At 34.6% G+C, this 26,883-nt stretch overlaps 1 protein-coding gene across 1 annotated transcript; it reads left to right on the top strand.

The window, feature by feature from the left end:
* The first annotated feature begins 24,824 nt into the window (after window positions 1-24,824).
* On the top strand, window positions 24,825-25,557 carry LOC120780714. Its single transcript, XM_040112974.1, has 4 exons — window positions 24,825-24,829; window positions 24,893-24,935; window positions 25,041-25,117; window positions 25,224-25,557. Exons 1-4 carry the CDS (start codon window positions 24,825-24,827, stop codon window positions 25,555-25,557), a joined length of 459 nt encoding a protein of 152 aa, XP_039968908.1.
* Window positions 25,558-26,883: the final 1,326 nt, after the last annotated feature.

The raw sequence follows: 26,883 nt of genomic DNA, 5'->3' as shown, positions 1-26,883 counted from the left end.
GGAAACAAATTCCTCTGTTCACTTATATTTTGGTATAATTTCAATCTGGCCGTCCCAGTCATTCCAATTACAAAACGTCAAAACCTACCCAATCCAGTCAACTGTCAAAGTTCGGTAGGTGAGCGGCTCTCACATTTCCAGTGACAGGAGAGTTGGGCAACTCTTTATCTCTGGAGTTCATGCACGATCAACATAATCAGAGAAGACTAACAATGAATGCATTTATGATGGAAACTGAAGAGCAAGGAGCAACGTCTATGTCATCAATGCCAACATACCGAGATCCCGATGATTTAACATACGCACCGCCACCGGTTCAAGAAGATATGGATATAAGCACAAGTTCACAATACACAGAGAGATAAGATTGTTTTAACTTTGCCTTGGTATGTGACAGATTTGGTGTGCCTGACAGAGTAGCATCAGCATTGGGAACCGCTCTTTTGCAAGATTTTAAAATTAAAGATAAGCATGGGAAACCTCTTATTATGGATAAATCGAAAGTTCGCAGAGAAAAAAAAAGAGAAATGCAGACAAGAAGTGCTTCGCAAACGGTTAGATGATACCAATTTGTTAGCGTTTTCATTCGATGGCAGAAAAGATGATACTTCAACGATAGATAAAATTGATGAGAAGTATCACACTAGGATGGTAAAAGAACCTCATCTTGTTATTTTGAGAGAACCCAATTCTGAATTGATTGGTTACGTAAAACATGAAACCGCTGAATACAAAACAACCAAATTAAATGGTTTTTTCAACGATGAAAATATATCACTGGATACATTAATTGGAATATGCACTGACGGTGAGTCAACAAACACTGGCCCACACGTTGGAATTATACGATGATTCGAATTGCTGTTAAAAAGACCATTGCATTGGTTTGTTTGCCTTCTACACTTCAACGAACTTCCGTTTCGGCATTTGTTTGAAGCTTTGGATGAATCAACAAGCACTAGACCAAGATCGGCAACCGGAAAACTGAGCCGTCAAATCGAAACTTGTGAAACTCTTCCGGTAAGTTATTGCTATCACTCATTTATTATAATTGTCAACCATTTTTAATTATTTTATTATTATATATTTTTAGGTGGTGGACGGCTTCCAGAAAATTTAGTTGCAAAATATGCCCCCTGTTCCAGAAAAAAAAGAATTTTCCACCGATTCGAAGTACTTATACGACATGGCCCATGCACAGGGGCGAACGCAGGGGGGGTTTTGGGGTGTTAAAACCCCCCCAAAGTAATTGAATTTTTAAATAATAGAATTTAATTCTACATAGTCATTTGAAAAATTGTAATTTGTTGTTTTCAAAGCAATCTTTCTGCCGACGATGTATGAATATGTAAAATAAATGAATACATTAGTCACTAACAGCGTTGCCGTTTTGATACAATTGTATCTTTTTTGATACTTTTTTTTTCTAAATTTTGTGATTTGATAATTTTTTGTTCACAAACGGCCTTTTTTGATACTTTTCTGCTGATAGAATTTAATTTTTTTAAACTATGAAAATATTAAACTAAAAACAAATCTATTATATCTGGATAGTATTAAAAAGTTGTGGAAATGTAGGCCAATTAAAAAACCCAGAAAAATATAAACTGGACAGAGACATTTTTTTAATTTCCTTCAAAGTAATGAGTTCGCCTTATAACTCTGTGGCTGCTGAACTGGATTTTTTTAGATTTAAGGGGAATTGTGATTCGAAAATTGACTTCTTTTGGAAATTAGTTCTGAACTGAAGTGTCACCAATAAGGATTCTATTATTTTTTTTAGAGTTTATTGTTAATCATAATACAGGAAAAATAAAAACTCATTTATTATGACTTTCAGTTTTCGTTCCATGAGCAAACTGTAGTGAAATAAATTTAAATTAAATAAAATTATGCTATTTGCAAAAAAATATTTGAGTGTCTTAACTAAAATGTCTATATTTTTAATAAAAACAACCAGAAAAAACTGGTCTGACCTAGATATACAACTTTACTTATTATTTGTTTTTCAAATGAAAATTTTAAAACAACGGTTGTGTATTACTTTGATACTTTTTTTGTTGGCAACGACTTGCAAGATACCTGCTATAAGAAATTGTATTGGTTCCATGAAAGAGACCGTAAATCTTTTTCGGATGTCAACTAAAGCAGGCACACTGCTCAAAAATCTTATTCTTGAATCCTTTCCAAACTCAAAGCAAGTGAGGTTACTTAATACTGCGAAACACGTTGGGTGGAGCATTTAGAATCTCTTTCTTTATTTATTTATTCCCATTGATCTGTACAGCGTTGGAAGAGCTTGATACTGAAAATTTAAGAAGTGATTTATCAAAGCCACATGCTTTGTTGACTGCAATCCAATCACCTCAATTTGTGATTGCTATAGTGATACTAAAGCCAATTTTTGCATTATCAAAACACATAAGCCTATGTTTGCAGCAAATAGTCTGTGATTTGAGCAGCTGCGTTGCTTATGCAAATAATTTGTATGCTGAGATTAGTGAAATGCGTAAGGATTCTGAACAATCGTTTAAACTAATTTTTGAATCAGTTAAAACAATAGCCGCAGAATTAGATTTAGAAATCAAAATTCCGCGTTTGGCGAAACGGCAAACTAATCGCGACAATTATGAAGGCGAACCGGAAGAATATTACCGCAGATAAATTTATATACCGTTTTTAGATCATTTTTTGGACCAAATCAATGAACGATTTTTAAAAAATCGAGAGCTGCTTTCCAAAATTGAAAACATTTTGCCAAATAAATGCATAAATCTTGACGATGCAGGAGACTGTTCGTGTTTTAGAAAAGCAATGGTCCGCTGATGTAGAAGATCCCGATGATTTCGTTGCTGAAGTTAGAATGTTGAAAAGGTTAAAAATCTTTTCTTCAGATTATATTTTCTAACTAAAATTTTGAATATATTTTCAGGAACTGGTTAAATCAAACAAAGAGATCCAAAACTTTTTTAGACGCGTTGAATTGTTGCGATGCAAAAATTTTCAAAACAGTGCATCGTTTTTTAAAGATTGGAGCAACAATCCCTATATCTGTCGCTTCAAGTGAACGCTCGTTTTCCTCACTTCGCAGGCTTAAAACATATTTAAGAAATAAAACTGGAGAAGCACGCCTGAACGGAATGGCTCTCGTGAATATCCATAGAGATATAGACGTGACGGAGGAAGAGATTTTAAATGTTATGGCCCAAAATAAAAGAAGATTAGACTTCAATTTGTGAATAAAAAAATTAAACATTGTCTTTTTACCTAAAACCCCCCCCCAAATTTTTTTCCTGCGTTCGCCACTGCCCATGCAATATCTAGCGGCGTGGTTCCGGTGGATCTGGCTAACATCAAACCAGGGAAAATTGTGCATTCTCGGTGGCTCACCAAGGCCGCTAGATTATTGCGATTATATGTGACAACGGAAAATCCAGATGCAAATTTAAGATTTCTGGTTGAATTTATAATTAAATGTTATGTAGTGCATTATTTTTCAAGTTCATTGGTTGGTCACGATTTCTAGAACCTCGCTTACGCAAAATTGTCAATCAAGTAATTAATGATAATTCATATTATGCGCATTCGGAAAATATCTTGTTATCAATGTTGTTTGATGATAGGAAAGAAAAGCGCGACTGTGCCATCAAGAAAATTCTACGCTATCGAACCGATGTTGACGAGCCAATGGAACTTAGAGTTTGTAAAAAACCAGATACAAACTTTAATTGCACAAGTTATACGGAAATGATCAATTTGAATGATATAAATATCGTATTTGAACAACCATTCACGCGAAGCATTCCGTACGATACATTGAAAGAATATTTAAATCAAGATGATCCAATGTTTAATGATCCAAAAATTCCATCACACATACAAGGAACGGTACGACATGTTCAATTGCTAGCTAGCGTTTCCAAACGGGTTATACCGGAAAATGTAGAGGCTGTTATAGCGACGACATTAGAGAGCCGTGCGAAATTGCCCAGACTTGAAAGTAAAAAAGACTTCAAATAATAATTTTTTTTAATTTCTTTTCTATAACTCACTTAAATTAATTTTTTTCATTTACATATGTTCTGACTAAATAAATTTCTTAAGAGAAAAAATAGATATTATTATAAATAAATAAATAAAAATAAAGAAAAAACATAGCAATTTAGCTGATTTTTTCATGTAAATCACCAAAAATGGTGATTTTTTGAAATGATTGTATGGGGAACCCCCCAGGGGAGTTCCAGGGGGTGTGCCACTGGCATGGTGGATCGGCCGTCCAAAGTTAGTGGGGGTGGGTCATACATTTGGACTCGATTGGAGCACTCTAAATGGGTCAAAGTGGGATTTTTCAAAATTTGCCCCTACCCAAAGGTTCGACCCAAATTGGGGGACATCAAAATTCGTTTTAGAGGTATGGTTCCTTCGGCAAAGTATCTTATTTTGATCCTTAGAAAATGATTTTCATAGAGCAATGGGGGATTTTTAAATCGACCCGCCCTAATACGTATGTATGCAAACCTGCTTGTTTTTGCTTACCAAAAAACAAGGGGGATTGCCGAAAATGTGCCAATTTGGACTTTGAATATATAAAGTAAACTTTTCGCAATATTTTATTTATTTGCTTAATTATGTAAATACATATTATGATATTTTATATTTTCTCTACCGAACCGTTTAATTTCTTGCGAATGCGATTTTTTTCTTGAAAGTATGTAATAATTTGTGGTACAATAGTAGGGTATAATGTCCCTTATATATGTACTTATGTATAAGTACCTGCAAGCGTGAGTATGTTGTTTTTCCTTTGAGCAAGCGACTTTCGTAATTAAAGCCGAACAAAAGACTAAATCTTAAAATTTTTATTTACTGTGTATGTTACAGTTCGGTTTCTGCTTAAGAACTAACAAACTGTTAAAAATTACTTATATTTATATAGTTCTTAAATTTGCGATTGTGGACTCAGCGCAACGTTAGCTGAACTAATACATACATATGTTTATAAAATCGATTAAGTCAACGAAATCGATCGTTGCACAAAATTAGTAAAATAAAATTAAATTAAAGTATCGAATTACTATTTCAGTGATCAATGAATTTTGGTTGTTGTATAAAAAAATAAAATGAATTTGGTTATTGTACAAAATTTCTGTGCAAGCAAACAATTGAGTTTGTAAATTCGAAAATCAATGAATTTGATCGGTCTGTAGTTTCGTTGTGTAAACAACTAAAAGTGTTTGTTTGTCATTTGCCCCAATTTATTGGAAGCGAGTTGAACGACTCATTGGAATGGGAAGTTGAAATAACTCCTCCCCCATTTGACTGAAAACTCTCCTGAGATTTTATGATAAATTCTGTTTTGTTATTTTTACCTTTTTTGTATTAATAAAGAAATGTCAGTATTGTTATAAAATTTATGACACTGCAAGCTAAAGCAAGGCCGCTAGAAGTGTAAATGATTTTTTTATGAAATCTAAGTTCTTCAATTTTTTCTATATTTTTAATCTGGTTTGCAATGAGTTCATCAAACGTTAACTGAGTTTTTGTATTATTTATGAAGAAAGCGCCAGGCATTGTGAAACTTTCATGGAATTCGTTATTATAGCTGTAAAAAATTATTCCACTTATTTCTATTTTACAATTATTGAACGTGATTACCTTTTAATATTAATTGTCTCTCATTACATGTATTATTAACTACTGTTTTGGCATGGTTTTTTCAGAATTAATAAGCCTGGTCGTATTTCCTTTGTTTCTAACTTATGATTTTTGATTCTCAAACAAGTTTTTGTCAATATACATAATTGTGATATTTTTAAACTTTTTAATGAAGATTCATTATTATAATTATACATAGTTCCATTAATTTTTATGACTTCTTTCATTTTAAACAAAAGCTCTTCCTGTTTATAATTTGGAATTTTTATAAATAAAGATCTTTTTACTTTAATTATTTCATTTGGTATTTGTGTAACAAAAATTATTTCATTATTTTTATATTGAGCTGTGCTAACTTTAATATTTTGCATTTTATATAAATCTGCATATATTGTAACGGACTATTTCTCCTCCAGTTAATATGTTGTTATTCATTATATTCATTTTTGCAGCCACAAGGTTGTTTTGTATGTGTTCAACATTGTCTAATAAAATTTTAATTTTTAACAGAGTATCAAGATACATTATTTTCCTTTCTAGTTATTGATCACTTGCAGCAATTTCATTAAATTTTCTTGTGAATTCCCTATCTTCCTCTATAGCTTCTTTAAGTTTTGCAATTGTTACATTAAATACATTATTTCTATATTTTGATTTAAAGTTTCTATTATTGCATGGTTATTCTTGTCTATTGTTTGGTATAAACCTGTTCTGTATATTCGGCTTACTGTCGTATCTTTTTACATATAGATACTTAAGGTGTATAACAGTTTAAATTAAGTTATCAATATGTACTGTTTTACAAAATTCAAATAACAGTTTAAAATTTTTCTCACTTGGAGTACTTAGCAAGTCTAACGGGTTGAGGTTCGGAAAAAAAGGAAGATCTGTAATGTGTCAGATGGGAAATGGTTAGTTTGCCCATTTGATATCACATCGTTGGTACGCTGTATTAGAAATACTTTTCGCCACTGCTTTGGTTGAGAATGGCATGAAAGTGAAAACTGGAGCTTTTATAGCTGATTTGGCAGCTTTATCTGCATGCTCATTTCCATTGATTCCGGCGTGGCCAGAAACCCACATCAGTTTGACTCTTTTCTCTAGTTGAATGATGAGTTCCTGTATGGCGGCAATAGGTTCCGCAGAGAACCGTGCGGATTTAGTGGCTTCAAACGCCGAGAGGCTGTCTGTGCATATAATAAAGTTGTTTTTAGAAGCTCTAACTAGAAGAAGAGCAGACAGTATGCCCTGCACTTCTGCGTCCAAAACTGTTGTAACCATTGGCAAGATTCCTTGTGCTAATAAGATTCCGTTAGCGTTAACGATTGCAAAACCGGTTCCGTCTGTTGATTTTGAACCATCTGTGAAAAGAAGTATCCAGTTTTCCTTCAAGAATCGGTCAGTAATTTCGTAGAACAATTGCTTATAGGTAACTACGTTGGTGTTTTGCTTCCTATGAGCTGTAAGGTGGAGCCGGTTGGATTTCACTTGCCGATGCTATATTAAGCATGCATGAAAGAGCGGATGAAAATTCCATCTTGCGGTTTCGCTGTTTTAGTAACTTGATCTCTCTATACATGACCAAGTTTTTTGACGAGTAAATGATTCGGATTTGACGGCATCGAACATATTAAATTCGGTCTTCAATAGTGAGAAAGCCGCTTTCGGCCAGTAGATTTTCAGTTCGCGTCGTTCTAAATGCTCTGAAGCTGCATCTTATGGCTGCATGATACGGTCCCTTAATACGAAGGAGGTTGGTGAATAAATTGGATGCCCAATTAGATAGATAAAGCACTTACACTCAGATTAAGTACCATTTATAAGTAAAAATGCGAATTATTTCGGATAGTTTAAAGTTTAATTTGCTTTTATACAAAGCTATTAAGGTTACAATTGAAATTACGTTTAAAAATATGCGGGTTTCAGGGTAACGAAACGATTTGCCGATTCTCCTTCGGTTCTTCAAATTATTGCAGCGTGCGGGATCGGTATCGAAGAAAGTATAATTAGCGTAGAGTCCGAACGCGGCGCAGTGCACAAGCGAATGTCAGTCCTCTCCTGTTGTCTATCCCTTTTGTTTGGTGGGTAGGAGCACAGGTGTGGGGAATTGTGTTGAAGTGTCAACAGCTATGGTAAATTGCGCTGGCGTATTAGGGTGCGCCAGTTTTCACAGGTTGTGTGAGGGGGGGAGGATTAACTCATTTAAACAGTTGGTTTTGGAGCATTGGCCATAAATTGCCAATCCATAGTCAATTTTGGAGAGCAATGTGAGCTGCGTGATATTGAGGAGGGAGTTGGTATGTATGTGACTTTTGTTGGAGGAAAGGTATTTTATGAGGTTGAGTCTGGCAACTAGGCTAGACAAACGTGAAGATGCTTGCATTTTTCGAGTGATAGCTTTGCTCCAGAATATTGACACCAAGAGCTTATTGATGATATCGCGTTTGCAAAATTAGTGTGGGTGTTTTTAGTGTCCTTTCTGTTGCACGTGAGGTATAAATCGTCCGCAAAGAAGCAATGGCTGATTCCCTTTTGGGCGCATAGTGTTTTGCTAAGCTCGTCGAATGCGATCAAAAACAACGTCGTTGAAAGCGGAGATCCCTGAGGTATCCCATTAAAAAGTGGATGAATTGATGAGTGTGTGCTGTTTACCCTGCTGCGTATTAATCGCGATGTCAGAAAATATTTAATATAATTGTACATTTTTGGGCCTATTTGGAGTTCAAGTAGCTTGTTTAGAACACCCACTCTATCGAAAGCCTTTTCGAAATCTACTGAGAGAATAGAAAGGTGACTTTTGGATGATAGGCTTTTTGAAATGAGATGATCGATGTAATAGGGTGCATCCATCGGGCTTGTCCCTGGACGAAAGCCGAATTGGTTAAGTGAAAGTGCCTTTCAGGATGTTAAATACCACATTAGCCTCTTTGAGACCACTTTTTCTTGTAGCTTACAACGATATGGGGCGGTAGGAATCTACCAGCCGAGCATCTTTGTTGGGTTTCTTTACTGGGATGACCGTAGCCGTTTTAAAGGAATGTGGGATAATACCTGTATCGAAGATATTGTTGAAAAGATTGTTAAGCCGTTTTCTAAAGGTGGTTGGCGTGTTAACAAGCATGGGATACGAAATTTTGTCGTGGCCAGGGGTTGTGCCAGTGAATGACTTTAAACAGTTGTCTAATTTATTTAAAAGAAATGGGGAGTCGACTATGCTAGATTTGTAGTTAAAGCAAATATTTGGCCGAGGGAAGTGCTTTTAGCTAAACGAAAAGTAGAGGAGAAGTTTGCGTCATTAGAGTTCGAAGACCAGAAGCCAGCAAAGGTTTCGGCGATTCCTTTGGGGTCCGTAACTATGCTAGATGCCGTTTCGATTGTATGTATATTGGAAGGTTTGTATGTGCCTACTAATTTACGCACGCTTTGCCAGATTACTGGTGTGGGAGTAGTAGGATTAATTTTCCTGGTGAAATCCGCGAAACTTTGCTGTTTAGCTTCTTTCTTAGCTTTATTAAATGCAGTGTTTGCTTTTTTATATGCTATTAGATTGTCACAACTGAAGGACTGTCTGTAAGCTCTCCAAACATTTTGTTTAGTATCTCGTAATGCTTTTAACTCTGAGGACCACCAAGGTACAGTCCTACTAAATTGTTTGTAAGTTGTACGGGGAATATAATTGTTTGCTGCTGATCGTATTATCTTCTTAATACGAGCGGCTTCGGCATTGATGTAATCGGCAGGGGGAAATGAATGTGACAAGTCTAGAATCCTGTCTTGAAACAGTGACCATTTAGCCTTTTTGGTATTGAAAAGTGGACTTGTGCGGTGTAGAGTATACCGATCAATTTTAACCGATGTTATTGTGGGGAAATAGTCAGTATTATGCCAATCATTAATAACGTACCAGTTGCATATTAGGACGAGTTGGGAAGGGCATAGTGACAAATCTGTATGAGTTAACGAGTTGTGCGTGCTGAAATGCGTGGGCGAACCATCATTAAGGATAGAGAGATTGGGTGCTAAAAGAAAGTCTTCAATGATTACTTCTTTGGGGTTTTGTTTTGGTGAGCCCCAAAGTGGGCTCCACGCATTCAGATCGCCAACTATTATCACATATATCATTATCAAATTGCAGTGAATTTTACTTTAAGATTTATTTCAGCTGTGACGGCAGAAATACTTGAATTAATGTTGATAAGTTTATATGGTATGCTCTTGTGAATCAGTAAGGCTGTACCCTGCTTAGCAGAGGTGTTATAACTAAAATTATGAAAATGGCCGTTGTATTGTTTAGGTATAGTTGGCATTGAGTTATATTTACAGTGAGTCTCTTGGAGACAAATTATCTTTGGTAATTGCTTTTTAATTAATATTTCCAAGTTCGAGTAATTGTTATAATAACCATGAACATTCCATTGCAGAATGTTCAGCATTACAGCAACAAAGAGAAAACTTATCAATGCACTATTAAAATACATTCACTCAGTGTATCGCAAATAATGAATTAAGAGTCGTTAGAGGTTGAGTTTGGAGTTATGTTTAATAAGTGAATATTTTCTGTGCTAAGTTGATCTTCTGTTAGATAAGAGAAGATTTGTGAGAGAGGATTAGAGGAGGAATGAAGGACGGTAGTATTTAATATGACATTGTTATGATTATTGTTGTTACTAATGTTAGCAGAACTCTCAATAAGTTGATTGTCGTTGCCGGTGGTTAAGTGTTGATTATTGATTATGATGTTATTTGCGGGAAGTAGGGAGGAGGGCTTAGAACAGGTTTTTGATATTTGCTGATCAGTGTTGTTGTCAAAGGTATTGTTGTTTAGTGGAACGTGTGCTTCTGTTATGCTCTGAGAGTCAGTAGTTAGATTATAGTTAATTGTGAGTTGAGAATGATTAGAGGGGGAGGAGGAAAAGGGCGTAGAACTGGTTTTGTTATTTTGAATTTTAGATTTGTCAAGGTTTGAATGAAGATGTAAACAGACTTGTTGTTAACTTTTTTCGTGAATTTATATACGCCTATTACGCCCTGGTATTTCAAATCTTCCAATATTTCGGCTTCTGGTGTTTGAATTAAATTTATATCAAATATTGTTCCTTTAGTTGAGTTGAGGTTTTGATGTAATGAAATTGACACTTTGCACAAGCCGCCGAAATTAGTTGTCTTAATGAATTTTTCAGCTACCTTTTGATTTTTAGTTAAAATGAGAAAACTACCATCGCGAAGCATATTTACTGACTGTACCTCAGTACTAATCGAATCTAGTGCCTTTTTTTTGGCAAAAACGCTAAAATTTTCTAGTGGTTTTTCATTTTCCGCTGATTTGATAACAACAAACTTGGGTTGCAATTGATTGGTGGTAATTGGTGGTAGTACGGGGAAATCCAAAAATGTTGTATTTCTTTCTTTTTTCTTACGTTTGTTTTTCGGGCGGGCCAGTGAGTCGCAGTCCTGCAACACACTAAACCTATTCCCCACGAGGGGGGGTGGTAGATTCATTGGATACACTACGCGTAACTATTTGTGAATTTATTTGTACGCCCAATTGAAGCAATTGAATTATTTTTAGAAGTAACTAAAGAGAATAATGCGTTTAGCACTGTATAGAGTAAGTTAGGGATATATGGCCCATGTGGGTAATATGGCCCACCTCAATATATTCTGAACCACAAAGCAAAGTCATCGCACAATGACTTCATTTCGCTCATATTTTACCAAACCACGACTCAGTGTTGTTTGACGAGTGTGGTGGACCAAACGTGCGTAGTACAGCCCGAAACATATTTTTTGTGGTAATTTTATACTATTTTGGTACGTTTTCTTAAGGTGTTTTTTTGTTAAATTTTAATTGAAAAATATGTTTGGGAGTGTTAAATATACAGTGATTGAACCTGTTTTCTTGAAGTGGAATCTAACTTTAATAAATAACTAGTGAAGTATGCATAAATAAAGAAAAAAGTGAAAAGTGTGTGGTTTGGGCAATATGGCCCATTTAGATGTTGATAATATGGACCAGTGGCCCATATTTTGTTTCGTTCAAAGTCTATAATACTAAATTCTTTTATTTTGAAGGATAATTTTCTTCTTATGAAAGGAGCACCTCCGGGATCGATGCATGCTAATCATCGCTCTGGATGGGTTCAAACCAATTTGTTTACTAAATGGTTCAAGCACTTCCTTGCTACCGTAAAACCTTCTGAATCATCACCTGTGTTGCTCATTTTAGACGGACATGCCAGTCATACAAGAAATATTGATATCATAGAGCTAGCTAGAAACAACCACGTTCGCATTCTTTCAATACCTCCGCATTCAAGCCATAAAATTCAACCTCTTGACAAAACTTTTATGGGGCAGTTGAAAAAATATTTGACCGAGGAAATAAGGATCTGGGTGATAAATAATGCAAAAGCATTGACACATTTTGACATTATTGAATTATTTGGTCGATCATACATGAAAACGCAAACTGGAGAAATTGCTGTCAAAGGGTTTTCTTCAACCGGAATATACCCCTTCAATAGGAATATTTTTAGCGATCACGACTTTTTAGCTGCAGAAGAAATTGACGCACCGGTAGAAAGCATGGTGAATACAGTTTCGTCCTCAATACCAACTGTACAAACTTCTGAAATTTTACAATCGGAACACCGTTCTAATTTCGAAGAACCGATTTCTTTCGAACCTTCTACGTCCTCAGGTATGCAATCAAGGTCTTACATAAAGCCTCAAGACATTTCTCCGATACCGGTCTGTACCAAAAAAACTTCAAACCGCGGACGAAATCGGGAAAATCAGAACTAATTTCATCGTCACCATACAAGCAGGCTCTAGAAGAATCTCTGAAGAAAACAAAGACTGAGACGCATGTAAAGAAACTTAAGCCAAAAGTGGCAAAGCGCACCCGAAAAGAAAACATTTTAAAAAAGAAGGTACGAGGACTTAGATAGATACTACAAAATAATTATTAAAATATTAACTCCAAACGTGTTTTTCAGAAGAAACTTCAAAGTGTAGAAGAAAACACTTCATCAGAAAGTGACGACAACTTCGTGGTAAATGACTCGCCGGATCTTAGTCCAGATAGATCTAATCAGGAGGACGCAAAATGCATCTATTGTGCCGGTCTATTTTCTGATGATAAAGGAGGAGAACCATGGATGCAATGTGTTATATGTACAATGTGGGCACATGAACTATGTTCTGGAAACGAAAAAACATACTTCATCTGTGATTTTTGCAGCTCTTAACCGTCCGGTCCATGACCGGGTACCCGGGTATCCATTTCAATTTACATGTCAATTTTTCTTAACTCCTCCTCAAAAAAATTTTATGGCCGCCCGGATCCCCAAAATTAAAGTTATTTGTCACCCATTTTTCATCAAAATTTTTTAGAATCAATTATTTAATAAAAGTTATTAGCTATCAAACTTGATACCCCCTCCGTTCAATAACCAGGTACCCGGCTACCCGCTGAGAAAAAAATAGTCAGTAAGAACAAAATAACTCCGTTTTTATTTATTTTAGTAATATTATTTTCTATTTTCTTACTATTTGTTTATTTATATTGCTGTATTTATTATGATACAGTGCTATATAAGAATTAAAGTGTATTAAATTATTCTGTACATCCTTCACATGTCGTGGTTGTAATACAGTGTTCATCACAAATAGGTTTCTCACATACTGAACATATTTTTCTAGTTTTGCGACGTTTTTTGAATTCACTGTGAAGACATTCATAGTATTACACCAGTAATCTTTTTCCTTCCAGTTGAATCGCGCTGCTTCTGAGGTCTCAATGATACAGATGATGTTACCTGTACATTTAGATTGGACAGCTCGACCAAGAAGAGATTCAATCGCCACTCGTTGAGAAATGCCTCATAATTTGCGTATTATTCGTGCACGATTTTCAACATATGAGCAATACATAGCTCTCTGTCCACCGTTGCCGATAAAATAAGCGCCGTTCATACGATTTTTTAACAAGCATTTGCATTATTCTCATAATACAGAATATATGCTGCAAGGCAGGCAATATCGAGAATATTGTAAAAAAATGCTAGAGGCCATCGTTGAGTTGACCTTTTTGTAGTATATCTACCAAGCATTTTATCCATCGTGTCTACTCCAGCTTTGGACCAGTTATAAAACTCGATGATTTCGGGTTTTTTCTGTGCACTATCACTAATTTTTGCTTCATGGTGCATTGATGATAGCATAATTACTACCGCGTTTTTTTTTGGCACATAACTACATAGAGTTTCTTTTTAATGAAAGCCAAACACAGTGGATAATTCTTCTCGAGTTTTTGAAACAGCCATTGCTGGTGGAATGTATGCTTTATTTTTCTTCAGAGTACCAACAATCGTCAAGTTCCAAGATAATGAAAATTTTGCTAGTGGCAGAGTTGTGAAGAAATTATCCATTGTAATGTTTCTACCGGATCCTTTATATAGTGCCACCAAGTCTTTAACAACTCTTTCACCAACATTTTTCTCACGCCCATCTTTCGATTTCCCAGTGTAAAGCTGTCCAGTAAGTGGATACGAATTTTCCGCATCACATATCCACCATACTTTAATTCCATATTTAGCTGGCTTTGATGGAATATATTGAGTGAATCTAGTTCGACCTCGGTATGGATAAAGTTGCTCGTCGATTGTTTGGTATTCTGTTGGTTTATAATGTGTTGCTAAATTACTATTTAACATTGTCCAAATGTTTCGTATTGGAGTAGCTTTATCACTTTCTAAGCGCTTAGCTCTAGTATTGGTATCGTCAAATCGAATAAAACGAATAATATTCCAGATTGATACTCATTGCTGCGCATTATAATAGATATGAATACAGCTGCATTGTCAGTATTTGAATTATTTGCGCCAGAAGATATCAAAATAGCCAAAAATGCATAAAATTCCTGCAGCTCGAAATTTTTCCACTCCAATTGTTTTTTTTTTCTGGATTTTTTTCATTATATGCTATATACAAATTAAAAACTCCGTTTAGTTCTCGTGGGCAACTACGGGCAACTGCCGTGGGCATCTCCCTGTGGTCAACTGCCTGTGGTCAACTGCCTCGTTTTCTTTATTACATTTTCTTAAATACAATATTTTGCTTAAGCCTAGATACAAATATTAATCTTACATTCTAGGAAGTATATCTACAATCCACTTGAGATATGACATATGTAGGACATATGTTACAAGTGGGAATATTCATCTTACAATCTATGAGTTACATTTTTGGACCACCTAAGGCGGACAGTATTAGCAAAGTACACATAATGTTACTTACGGATACTTAATACGGACCATATGGGTCGTAAGTGTCATGTTACATATTTATGACAGATAAAGAATATGTTCATGTAATGTGAACTGGTGGTATTAACTCCCCCACCTCTAAATTGAAACGTCCCGATTCAAATGGATATATAGTAGTACGTGAGGCTATAGACTATTTTATCAATTTGAACAGTACTATTTTGAAATCTTAATTTATTTAAATTTGACTCTTAAATATACTTTCGATACATTTTATATTATTTTTGACTTCTAATTATTTTTTGACGGAAGTGTTTTTATATATGACATCTTTATTGTATTATTGCCTGAATACATTTCAGCAATTTTTTTTTTTTTACATTTAGGGTTTTCAAGTCGCATAAAGTTATAAGTTATAACGATTCGAAAACATAACATTGAGAATTGTAAATGTGTAAACTCATTTTTGTATGAAATCTAACAACATTTTTTTTTAGCAAGTGTAAAAATTTATAATTTTACGATGCTTTACGATGGCTTGTGAGTACCCCAATTATTGGAATTATTTATATAAAATATTAGTACCTCCTTTGGAGTATATCTTTTATTTTATTGTCGGTATTATCTTCGACTGGCGTCTTAGGATTTTCTAGTCCCAAGTATTTTAAATATAGTATTTTTATATTCTATTTGGCTTTTCGCCATTCTTTTTTGTTTTATTATACCGGTAAAATCTTCGGCTGGCGTTGTTGAACTTTTCCACAATTTTAAAGTATTTTTTATTTTTAGTATTGCCGGTACTTTTTCGGCTGGTGCCTTAAACTTTTTTGTTCAAAGTAATATAAATTTTGAATTTTTATATTTTGATTTACATATATATATTTATATTTATTTTATATATATTTTCCATTATTTTTTTGTTTTATTTTGCCGGTATGAACTTTATTGGCGTTGTAGAACATTTTTGTTCTACAATATTTTGTATAATTCTTCGTTTTACTCTGCTGGTATGAATCTTCAGCTGGCGTTTTAGGACCTTTTTGTCCCAAAATATTTTTTTTTTGTTAATAAAATATTGCCGGAAAAATCTTCGGCAGGCACTTCAGGAGTCTCTGCTCCCAAAGAATTATATTTTTTTCCTTTAAATTTATTTTTCGGTTTTGTTTGTTTTTTTTTTATATATATATTTGTGAGTTTCATGAATCAAATTAATACTCACAATAAACAATTTTTATACTTAATTTAATTAATAAATACATATGTATGTATAAGCCTTACTTACAACTAATTTTATGTTGCTGCTTCTACTGCTGCTGTTGCTGCTGTTACTACTGTTGCAGCTATTGTTGACTTTGCAGCTGCTGTTGCTTTTTAAGTCGAATTTTGGCGTTTGGTTGTGCAATGGTCGTCGTTGGCGGCCGTGTGCGAAGTTTAAATGAAATCAGTTTTTTGGTGAAATTTCTGATTTACAGATTTTTTTTATTTATTTGTTTTTATGTGGATAGTTTATAGATCCACGCACTTTTCTTTTCATTTGTTTGAAATTTTCAAAAATTTTCACTTTCAGTTTTTGGTTTTTCAATTCACATTTTAAAATCACTTTATTTGTGAAACTGTTGTAGTTTTTTTGTTTTGTCAATTTTACTTATTTTTTCAATTGTTGTAACGCGTACGTTAGCTTGTTTTTCGCTCGTAATCCGTATAGATGAGGCGCGGTTCGATAGGCAGTAGGCACTTCAAACACACACTCGAAATTTTTTCAATAATTTTTTCTAAGTGGCTGAGATTTTTATTTTTGATTAATGTGTCTCTTTTTGGACTTAGCGTTTTTTCGCGAACTTTTTTTTCTTGAACTTTTTACTTTTCTCCTCAATCGAGGATACTTGATTGTTTTTCAAACGGTAACACGGGGATTTTTTGTCCCCTTAAATGGTTACCGCCGAAATTTATTGTTACATTTTGGTCCGCCAGAGATTATTTCATCTCCTGGCAGCATCGCCAATTAAAAACTCCGTTTGAGTTCTCGTGGGCAACTACGGGCAACTGCCCGTGGTCAACTGCCTGGTTTTCTTTATTACATTTTCTTAAATACAATATTTTGCTTAAGCCTAGATACAAATATTAATCTTACATTCTGGGAAGTATATCTACAATCCACTTGAGATAGGACATATGTAGGACATATGTTACAAGTGGGAAGATTCATCTTACAATCTATGAGTTACATTTTTGGACCACCTAAGGCGGACAGTATTAGCAAAGTACACATAATGTTACTTACGGATACTTAATACGGACCATATGGGTCGTAAGTGTCATGTTACATATTTATGACAGATAAAGAATATGTTCATGTAATGTGAACTGGTGGTATTAACTTACATACGTTGAGATTGCCTTTATATTAGTATGGTGTATAATGATAATATTTATTTTGTATATTTTTTTTACTTATCTCTGTATACTTTCTACGCTGTTCACTACGCTTGTAGAATTCCAACTGAACACGTTTCTTTCTTTTTAACCGAAATGGACAGGGGAGGGGGACGGCTTAAGTACCTAAACATCTTTTGACCTTGCCGCTCCGCTTTCGTTATTTCTACGAGAACTATAGACTATGTCCCCATATATAGTTATTTCCTATGCCATGTAGCCAACTTACACAGAAAAAAACATTTTTATTCAGTATACTAATGACTTCTACATCTGATCCACCTGGGTACCCGGGTACCCGGGTACCCGGTCATTGAACGAAAGGTGAAAGTTTGGTCATTGACCGGACGATTAAATGATGTTAAATATGGACCATATTAAACACATCATGGTTCATATTAAACGCACATTTTTTAAACTGCTAAATTGAGGTTCCTTTCATTTTTCAATTATATTTTTTATTTGTGTTATTTTTTTCACTATTGTTAATAACAGACTGAATTGATATGATTTTTAAAGCTTTTTAAAAAAACAAATAAATGAAAAATCGTAGAAACCGCAGTTTTATTAACAGAAACGTTAAGGGTGGTCCATATATGCCGAACTCACTCTACTATTAGAAAGCTATCAACTGCACGAGCACTAGGAAAACGAGTCCGAACGAAGCGAGTGTTAGTCGATGACTGACCGTTTAAAAATATTTTTAGAATTAGCGACTCATTTATTGAAGGCTTACATTCTGAAGGTTTATTATTATCTTGTTCGTATTTAGTGTTTAATTTGTCTAAAATATTTCTGAGATTATAAAATAATTTCTTACATTACAATTTTTCAAGTTTACTGCTTGGTGGTTGAGGTTATGGTAGGTTTCCCAACGCCAAAGTTTTTGATTAGTTCTTCTTTAATGTCTGTCCATGTGGATTCTTGTCCTAATGTTCTTAATGCATGAGGGGCGGGTCCTTGGATTTTATTTTTTACATACTCCTCAAAGATGAATCGTTGCAGTGGCATGTTGTTGTTGAAAACGGGGAGAATTAGTTCTAATTCTTTTATAAAAGACGACAAATCGTAGTCTTTGCCAGTGTATTCCTTTATTCTGGATGCTTTTTTTATTAGTTCTGATCCTGTTAAATGAATGGGTTGGTTGGATTCAGTCGATACGGCTCTTTTTTTCACTTGGTTCACTTCTTAATTTATAAAAATTTTTAATATAATTAATATTTAGTGTACCGACGTAGTTTCAACCTTATTAATCTTTGGATTAATATCGACGTAATTTTGTGAATTTCCGACTGCGCCACTTTCGTAATTAAAGCCGAACGAAAGATTAAATTTTAAAATTTTTATTTACTGTGTAACTTACAGTTCGGTTTCTGCTTAAGAACTAACAAACTGTTAAAAATTACTTATATTTAAATAGTTCTTAAATTTGCGACGTGGACTCATCGCAACGTTAGTTGAACTCATACTTATGTTTGTAAAATTGATTAAATCAACGAAATCGATCGTTGCACAAAATGATTAAAATAAAATAAAATTAAAGTATCGAATTACTATTGCAATGAATTTTTGTTGTTGTATAAAAAACAAAATGAATTTGGTTATTGTACAAAGTTGCTGTGCAAGCAAACAATTGAGTTTGTAAATTCGAAAATCAATGAATTTGATCGGTCTGTAGTTTCGTTAAGTAAACAACTGAAAGTGTTTGTTTGCCATTTGCCCCAATTTATTGGAAGCGAGTTGAACGACTCATTGGAATGGGAAGTTGACATAACTTGCGCGCATAGACGGAATTGAAAGAAATATAGTTTAAAAAAACTAAAAAACACGCTTTTAAAACATATCAAACTAAAAAGTGAAAAATAATTCCTGCATTATTATGAGAAAAGCGTGGAATGCTCGATGTATGAAAAATATGTCACCAAGCCCTATATTTATTTTAAATTTTTTAGTTTGATGTGAGAAACCCCAAATTTGTTAAAATATTAACTATGACATGTAGTATGGGTTAAGTAAATCGATAATTAGGCAGCATTTAATATCTACTCGTAACCTTTTATTGAATAATTGTTATATTATTTGCGACCAAGTTCCATTGACGACTTTACGAATTATTACTTCTTAATCGAATCATTTCTTCTAAAGCTTCAATGTTACATGGGGTTTTACCTGTCAACTTTGAACAGTCTAGTTCTTCAATTCGATCACCGTCCAAAGATCTACAACGACTAAGTGCTACATAAGCTTGCCCAGCAGCAAACAGTCGAGAGCCCAGATAAATTACTGCAAGATCTACTGTACAACCAGAGAACGTATATTTATAAATATACGATATATATGTTATAAATATACGTTCTCTGGTACAACCTTGAATCTTATGAACGGTCGACAGAGAACGTATAATATAGAGAAGGTTCAACTACGGACAAGCGTGTGAACTGTCAAGAGCCATGAATTTTCTATTAGTGGATTTCACCACTTTTGGCTCAGCAGGAGAAATTTTAACAGAAATTAGTGAACAGAGCTGAGCATTGAATGAAAATTATGCTCAGAAATATACATTGCTTTTACAGACTCATGTTGGCCTTTTGGCTTATATTTTTATACGTTTACATGCTATCATATCAATTGATATGAATATAATTTTGCGAATTTTTGTGAATTCATGCAAAATTGATAACATTATTATTAAATCATGCTATTTTCATGGTAATATTTGTAGTTAATGGGCAAATGAGCCACTTTTTAAACATTCCTTATCTTTGATAATATTATATAATTTCGTATGCATGTACATATATATGCTATATACATACATATATGAAATATTATCGTAATATTCTAAAAACATAATATGTATATTACCATAATAATATATGAAATCATACCTCTTATCATTTAAAACTTTCATACGCATCTATCCTGGAGATATGTATGCAAGTACAAATCAATTTCTAATCAAGATATTATCATTTATCAGTAATATAAAAAGCGCGCGCTTCTCTATATTTACGTACACACAAATGTATGTATGTGCGTATGGCATTCTCACACATATAATATATGCGTACGCATGTAAATCAAAAAATACAAACATTCTTCTGGAAAAACAACAATAGCCTCAAAAATCATCATACATATGTACTTACAATATGAGTACACATGTAACTATGTATGTTCGTATGACATTCCCACACAAACAATGCATACACAACATACATACTTACATGCGTTCACATGTGGATATGTCACCCGCAAAAATTACAAATATTGTTCTACAAAAACAACAATCGTTTGAAAAAGTATCAGAAACCAATATGGCAGCCAAATTGCCGACGTCAAAATTTATAGTAAATTTCCCAACAACAAAATTTTCATTCATGAACGCAAACGTACTTTCAAAAAGCATATTCGATTCATTCATAAAAGCAGACGCCATTACATCTCCCCGAGCATGCCTTGCCTACAAGCGTATTTTCGCGACGATTTCAAAAGCTAAAATTCATAAATTGAATATGTTTCTGAAGTTGGAAATGGAAAAAGTCACAACCCCGCAAATATAAGTATTAAAAAATATTATAATAAAATAGACAACATAGTTTATTTGTCGAATTTCAAGTCTAGAAATTTTTCAAAGAAAATATTCAATATTCTTCTGATTTTTGTGTACAGTCAATCCCGGTTAAGTAGTACTCCGCTTGAATGAAAATCATCCCTGTTAACTGCCTATATCTTGCTGCATCTCACGGTTTGTTTTTTGAAAAACATAGAAATTATTGTTTTAAGTACCACTCGCTTAAGTATACCTATCCGCACTCGCTTATGTACCATATTATATTTTTATACTCTCGCAACAATGTTGCTAAGGAGAGTATTATAGTTTTGTTCACATAACGGTTGTTTGTAAGTCCTAAAACTAAAAGAGTCAGATATAGGGTTATATATACCAAAGTGATCAGGGTGACGAGTAGAGTCAAAATCCGGATGTCTGTCTGTCCGTCCGTCTGTCCGTCCGTCTGTCCGTCCGTCCGTCCGTCTGTCCGTCCGTCCGTGCAAGCTGTAACTTGAGTAAAAATTGAGTTATCATGATGAAACTTGGTACACGTATTCCTTGGCTCCATAAGAAGGTTAAGTTCGAAGATGGGCAAAATCAGCCCTCTGCCACGCCCACAAAATGGCGGAAACCGAAAACCTATAAAGTGTCATAACTAAGCCATAAATAAAGATATTAAAGTGAAATTTGGCACAAAGGATCGCATTAGGGAGGGGCATATTTGGACGTAATTTTTTTGGAAAAGTGGGCGTGGCCCCGCCCCCTACTAAGTTTTTTGTACATATCTCGGAAACTACTATAGCTATGTCAACCAAACTCTACACAGTAGTTTTCTTCAGGCATTTCCATATACAGTTCAAAAATGGAAGAAATCGGATAATAACCACGCCCACCTCCCATACAAAGGTTATGTTGAAAATCACTAAAAGTGCGTTAACCGACTAACAAAAAACGTCAGAAACACTAAATTTTACGGAAGAAATTGCAGAATGAAGCTGCACCCAGGCTTTATTTAAAAAATTGAAAATGGGCGTGGCCTCGCCCACTTATGGACCAAAAACCATATCTCAGGAACTACTAGACCGATTTCAATGAAATTCGGTATATAATATTTTCTTAACACCCTGATAACATGTACGAAATATGGGTGAAATCGGTTCACAACCACGCCTTCTTCCAATATAACGCTATTTTGAATTCCATCTGATGCCTCTTCTGAATAATACGAGTATATACATTAGGAACCAATGATGATAGCGGAATAAAACTTTACAAAAATACGGTGTTTGAAAAATATGTAAATGACGTATAATGAAATCTCGATCTCGAACTTAGCCCTTCCTTACTTGTTATTTTTGACAAACCACAAAAATCTGTATCTTTGATTGTGGCACATAACCGGGATTGGCTGTATTTGTCAAGGAATGTGAAAAATATTTTGTAATTCTGAAATATTTTTACGCAGCTGCGTCGATATGTATGCAAGCTCACGCACAAAAATACATATTTACGCTGGTTTGTTGGCGGAGCTGTACAGCGGCAAGGAAAGCGGTGACAATCGACGGCCATTCGTTTATTTTTTTCGGCACAGCTCATTGGTTGTCCGTGACAACGGGGTTTTTTAATGAAACAATGGTTGTATATACATAAGTATTGGCACACCCTATAAAATCAGGCAACTTAGTTTGATTTTTATTAATTATGGCAACTCTTTTTTAAAGTACCGTTAATTATACGTAAGCAAATGTGCTGCTGTAAAGAATCAAACTTCAAAACTCAGTGTGCGTTTATTTTATAGTTAAATTTGCTTCAATTTTATTAAAATGGGCAGCAAAAAATGTGAAACCAACGAATCTCAACGGAAAATAATATTATATTTGCATAATCAGGGTAAATCGTACGCTGAGATTGGTGAAATGATGGACAGAAGCCGATATACCATACGGAGTGTTATTCAACGTTTTAGAGGTACTGCATCTTTACAAAGCGAAAAACGAACAGGCAGGCCCAAGGCTTTAAGTGATCGCGAGCGTGGTCAAATAGTCAGGAAGGTAAAAAAGAACCCCAGAATATCATCCACACAAATCGCTGCGGAAGTTAAAGAAGAGATGGGAAAAGATATTCATCCAATAACGGTCCGGAGGACACTGCATGAAGCTAATTACAGTTCTCGCGTAGCTAGACGTAAACCTCTTATTTCAAAAGTGAACCAAACGAAGCGTTTAGCTTATGCGAAGGAATACATAAGCAAGCCAATGGACTTCTGGGACAGTGTACTCTTCTCAGATGAGAGTAAGTTCAATATATTTCAATCTGATGGTCGCCAAACTGTGTGGAGAAAGCCTAACACCGAATTGCAAAAAAAAAACCTTGCTGCTACTGTAAAACATGGCGGTGGAGGGGTAATTGTCTGGGGTTGTATGTCCGCTGCAGGTGTCGGTGAGCTGGAATTCATAGACGGCATTATGGACAAGAAATATTATATGGAAATTCTGAAGAGAAATGTAAAAATAAGTGCCGAAAAATTGAAATTGCCAGAGTCATTCACATTTCAACACGATAATGACCCGAAGCATACGGCTTATGATGTACGCATGTGGCTGGTACATCACATAAAACATACATTACCGCATCCCCCTCAATCGCCGGATCTTAACCCAATAGAACATCTGTGGGAAGAACTAGATAGGCGCGTTAAGAAGCGAGCAATATCAACAAAAGCTGAGCTGAAGGTGGCACTAATGGAGGAATGGCGGAATATTGGCGCAGAAACGACACAAAAATTGGTTTCATCAATGCCAAACCGGCTGGAAGCAGTCATCAAGCAAAAGGGCTTGGCCACAAAATATTAATTTTATGTATAGTTTACTACTTTGTTATTGTTTTTTTTGTATTTTTATGGAGTGTGCCAATACTTTTGTTTCGCTAAAATTAGCGCTTTTTTTCTTTTTTTAACTACTGTTAAATAAATTCAAGAGATAATTAAATGAATTAAAGGAAATATAATTGATAATTACTCGTCCTAACTAAGCATTTTTATTTGGTATAAAAAACTTATTTTATAAGTGGTAAAAACAGTGCCAAAGTCAAGGTATCTTGCTGTGCCAATACTTTAGTTCATCACTGTATGACTTTATTATAAATTCCAACAGATTTAATGGAATTTATCATTAAAAAGGTGAAATTACGAATACATATGTATGTACACAGATAAGTTTGTTATCAAATACATATGTATATGGAGAATATCTGTAAATGATATCCATAGTCGTTTGCGCATTGTAAACACGCGAATCTGTAAGCGTACATTTCTAAACATTGAAATTAGCATCACTTTTCTCATTTAACAATGAAAATGCTCAATTCTGCTATTTTCGACCCCTTCATGTTAAATATTGGTGAAATCCGCTATAAATATTGCTGTGGTGAAATCCACTAATAGAAAACTCAACCCCTCCAAAAAGAGGAACGTGATGACAATCGGCACGCCATGAACCTTCTCTATATTATACGTTCTCTGCGGTCGACGCCCAACTCAGTATGCTATTCAAAATATACCAAAACTAGTTTTATTTAGATGTTTCATACTTTTAAGCGCATCTTTTTGGGGAGGTGCTTAAACTTACTATCGCCTTCCTACAGTGTCGCTCAAACATTCTAGGTTTCAGCACCATTTAAAAAAGTTACAAACAAACATACACAAATACATACATACAAGTGAAGCTAATAAAAGCGTATTAAAAACAAAAAAATCGCATGTGCACATCGATTTGCAAATGTGCACTCTCTTAATATCCGGTAAATATGTAGATGAGCACAAATTCGGGTAGTGCACTTAGATCAGAGATAAAGAGGGGGATGTTCGAGTCTCAATCACTGCGGCAATATTGCAAAGCATCACGTTCGATGCAAAAATGTGGCAACTTTTGCAAATGTCAAGCGTTCGAGCAACTCAAATTTTGACATTTCTTGCGCGCAAAAGTGACAAAATCGGCATCAGCGAAATTCATGATGAAAAATATGAGGTAAGTGAAATCGCTCTTTATTTTTGTTAATAATTAATTATTATTATTATTATGTATACTAATGAATAATATTATACTATTTTTTATTTTAAATATCAATTCCAGCCCGAGCTAAGTCGCAATTTCACCAAGCAACAACTCGACAAATCGACATCAGCGAAATTCATCATGGAAGATATGAGGTAAGCGAAATCGCTCTTTATTTTTGTTAATAATTAATTATTATTATTAATTATGTATACTAATGAATAATATTATACTATTTTTTATATTAAATATCAATTCCAGCCCGAAGCTAAGCCACAATTTCACCAAGCTCCTAGTGAGAAGCCGGCTCGAAATGGAGCACGAATTTTCTGCGGGGAAACGTAAAAAGTCAGTTTTATGGGCAAAAGTGGTCAACAAAATGAGTATGGTTAATGCGGATGTTCCAAAATCGAAGGACCTAATGCAAAGAAAGTTTTTGAATTTATTTGCGACATACAAACGTATAAAGAGGCGAAATGAGCAGACTGGGAGAGAGGCAACAAGCTGGGAGTTTTTGAAGAGTTCGACGATGTGTACGGTAGGCGGCATTCCATTCAACCGCCAGCCAAAACCTTCAAGGCTCCTTAATGGATAGCGCTGAAGTGTGTGAAGGGAGTGGAGACGATAATACTGACTACTCTTCCGAAAGTCAACTCGTAAACGAACGACGAAAGCGTCCAAAGACTGCCGCCAACGAAGCATTGGAATTTTTAAAGAATGAGGCTCTAAAAGAACAAACACGTCATGAAGAAGTGCTACAATTCGAAAAAGAAAAATTGAATTTTGAAAAAGAAAAAATAAACGTAATGATGAAGTTGCGGGAAACTTTAGAAAAGTTAACCGAAAAGTAAAAAAAAAAAATTTGAAAAATGTAAACTTGATCTCTTTTTATAATTTTTTATTACTGTTGTGACCTGAATGAAATAAAATATCACATGTACATGTATTTATTTACTAACATTTTTATTAAAAAATATATAATTTAAGAAACAAACAACATTTTTAAATTATTTCTTCTGATAATACCTTCGTTAGTATCATTTATGTTGTCAGGCGTTTCAGCATCGTTTTCATAATGTGTTTCCAAATTTTCCAATAGATAATTGACTTCAGGATCATTAAAATTGTTCCGCATTATTAAATTATGCAGAATTACACAAGCTAATACTACTTTTGATACATCTTCCATATTTTGAATATCAATATGATTTAAAATTTTGAACTTTCCCCTCAAAATCCCAAAAGCTTGTTCTATGAATACTCGAGTTGAACTTAAATAATAATTAAATTGTTTCTCCTCTCTCAACAGATGTCCATTATCTCTATAAGGCGCGATCAAATATTTCGTAAGAGGATAAGCTGAGTCAGCTAAAATTATAGCATCTTTTGCAAGTTGTATCTCTCCAGACGTAATTCCTTTGTATATCGGACTATTTTTCCATACGTTGGCGTCATGGCAGCTCCCTGGGTATCCGATGAAAACATCCAAGAAACGAAATGTGCTGTCGCATATGCCCTAAACATTGCAAATGTTTTCTTCGTTTTTAAAATAGTTCTAGCTTAACCATCACCATATGTACGTACCTGCATAATAATGGAATAGTTCCCCTTTCGGTCATAGTAGCTAATTGCATCCTTCTTCGGTGTGTTTATTTTAAAATGTGTCCCATCCAAACAGCCAACTACGAAAGGAAATGCATTCTGGCCGGCTCGCTTGGAAACGCTCCATTACTGTTTGTTGCTGGGAAATTGATGGCCAACATATTTCATTTTTTAACTTGCAAATTGCATTAATCGTTTTAAGAAAAATTTTGTGGGCAGTCCTTTTGAAAACATCAAACTTATCTGATAGTTCACGATAAGTAACTCTACTATTACTCAGCTTCCACAAGGTAATATGCAAAGCCTGATCCATTGAATA

This window comes from Bactrocera tryoni, unplaced genomic scaffold, assembly GCF_016617805.1.
Source record: "Bactrocera tryoni isolate S06 unplaced genomic scaffold, CSIRO_BtryS06_freeze2 scaffold_25, whole genome shotgun sequence".
Classification (NCBI taxonomy): Eukaryota; Metazoa; Arthropoda; class Insecta; order Diptera; family Tephritidae; genus Bactrocera; species Bactrocera tryoni.
Note: the sequence above shows the minus strand (reverse complement) of the source record. Positions and strands in the feature narration are given on the sequence as shown.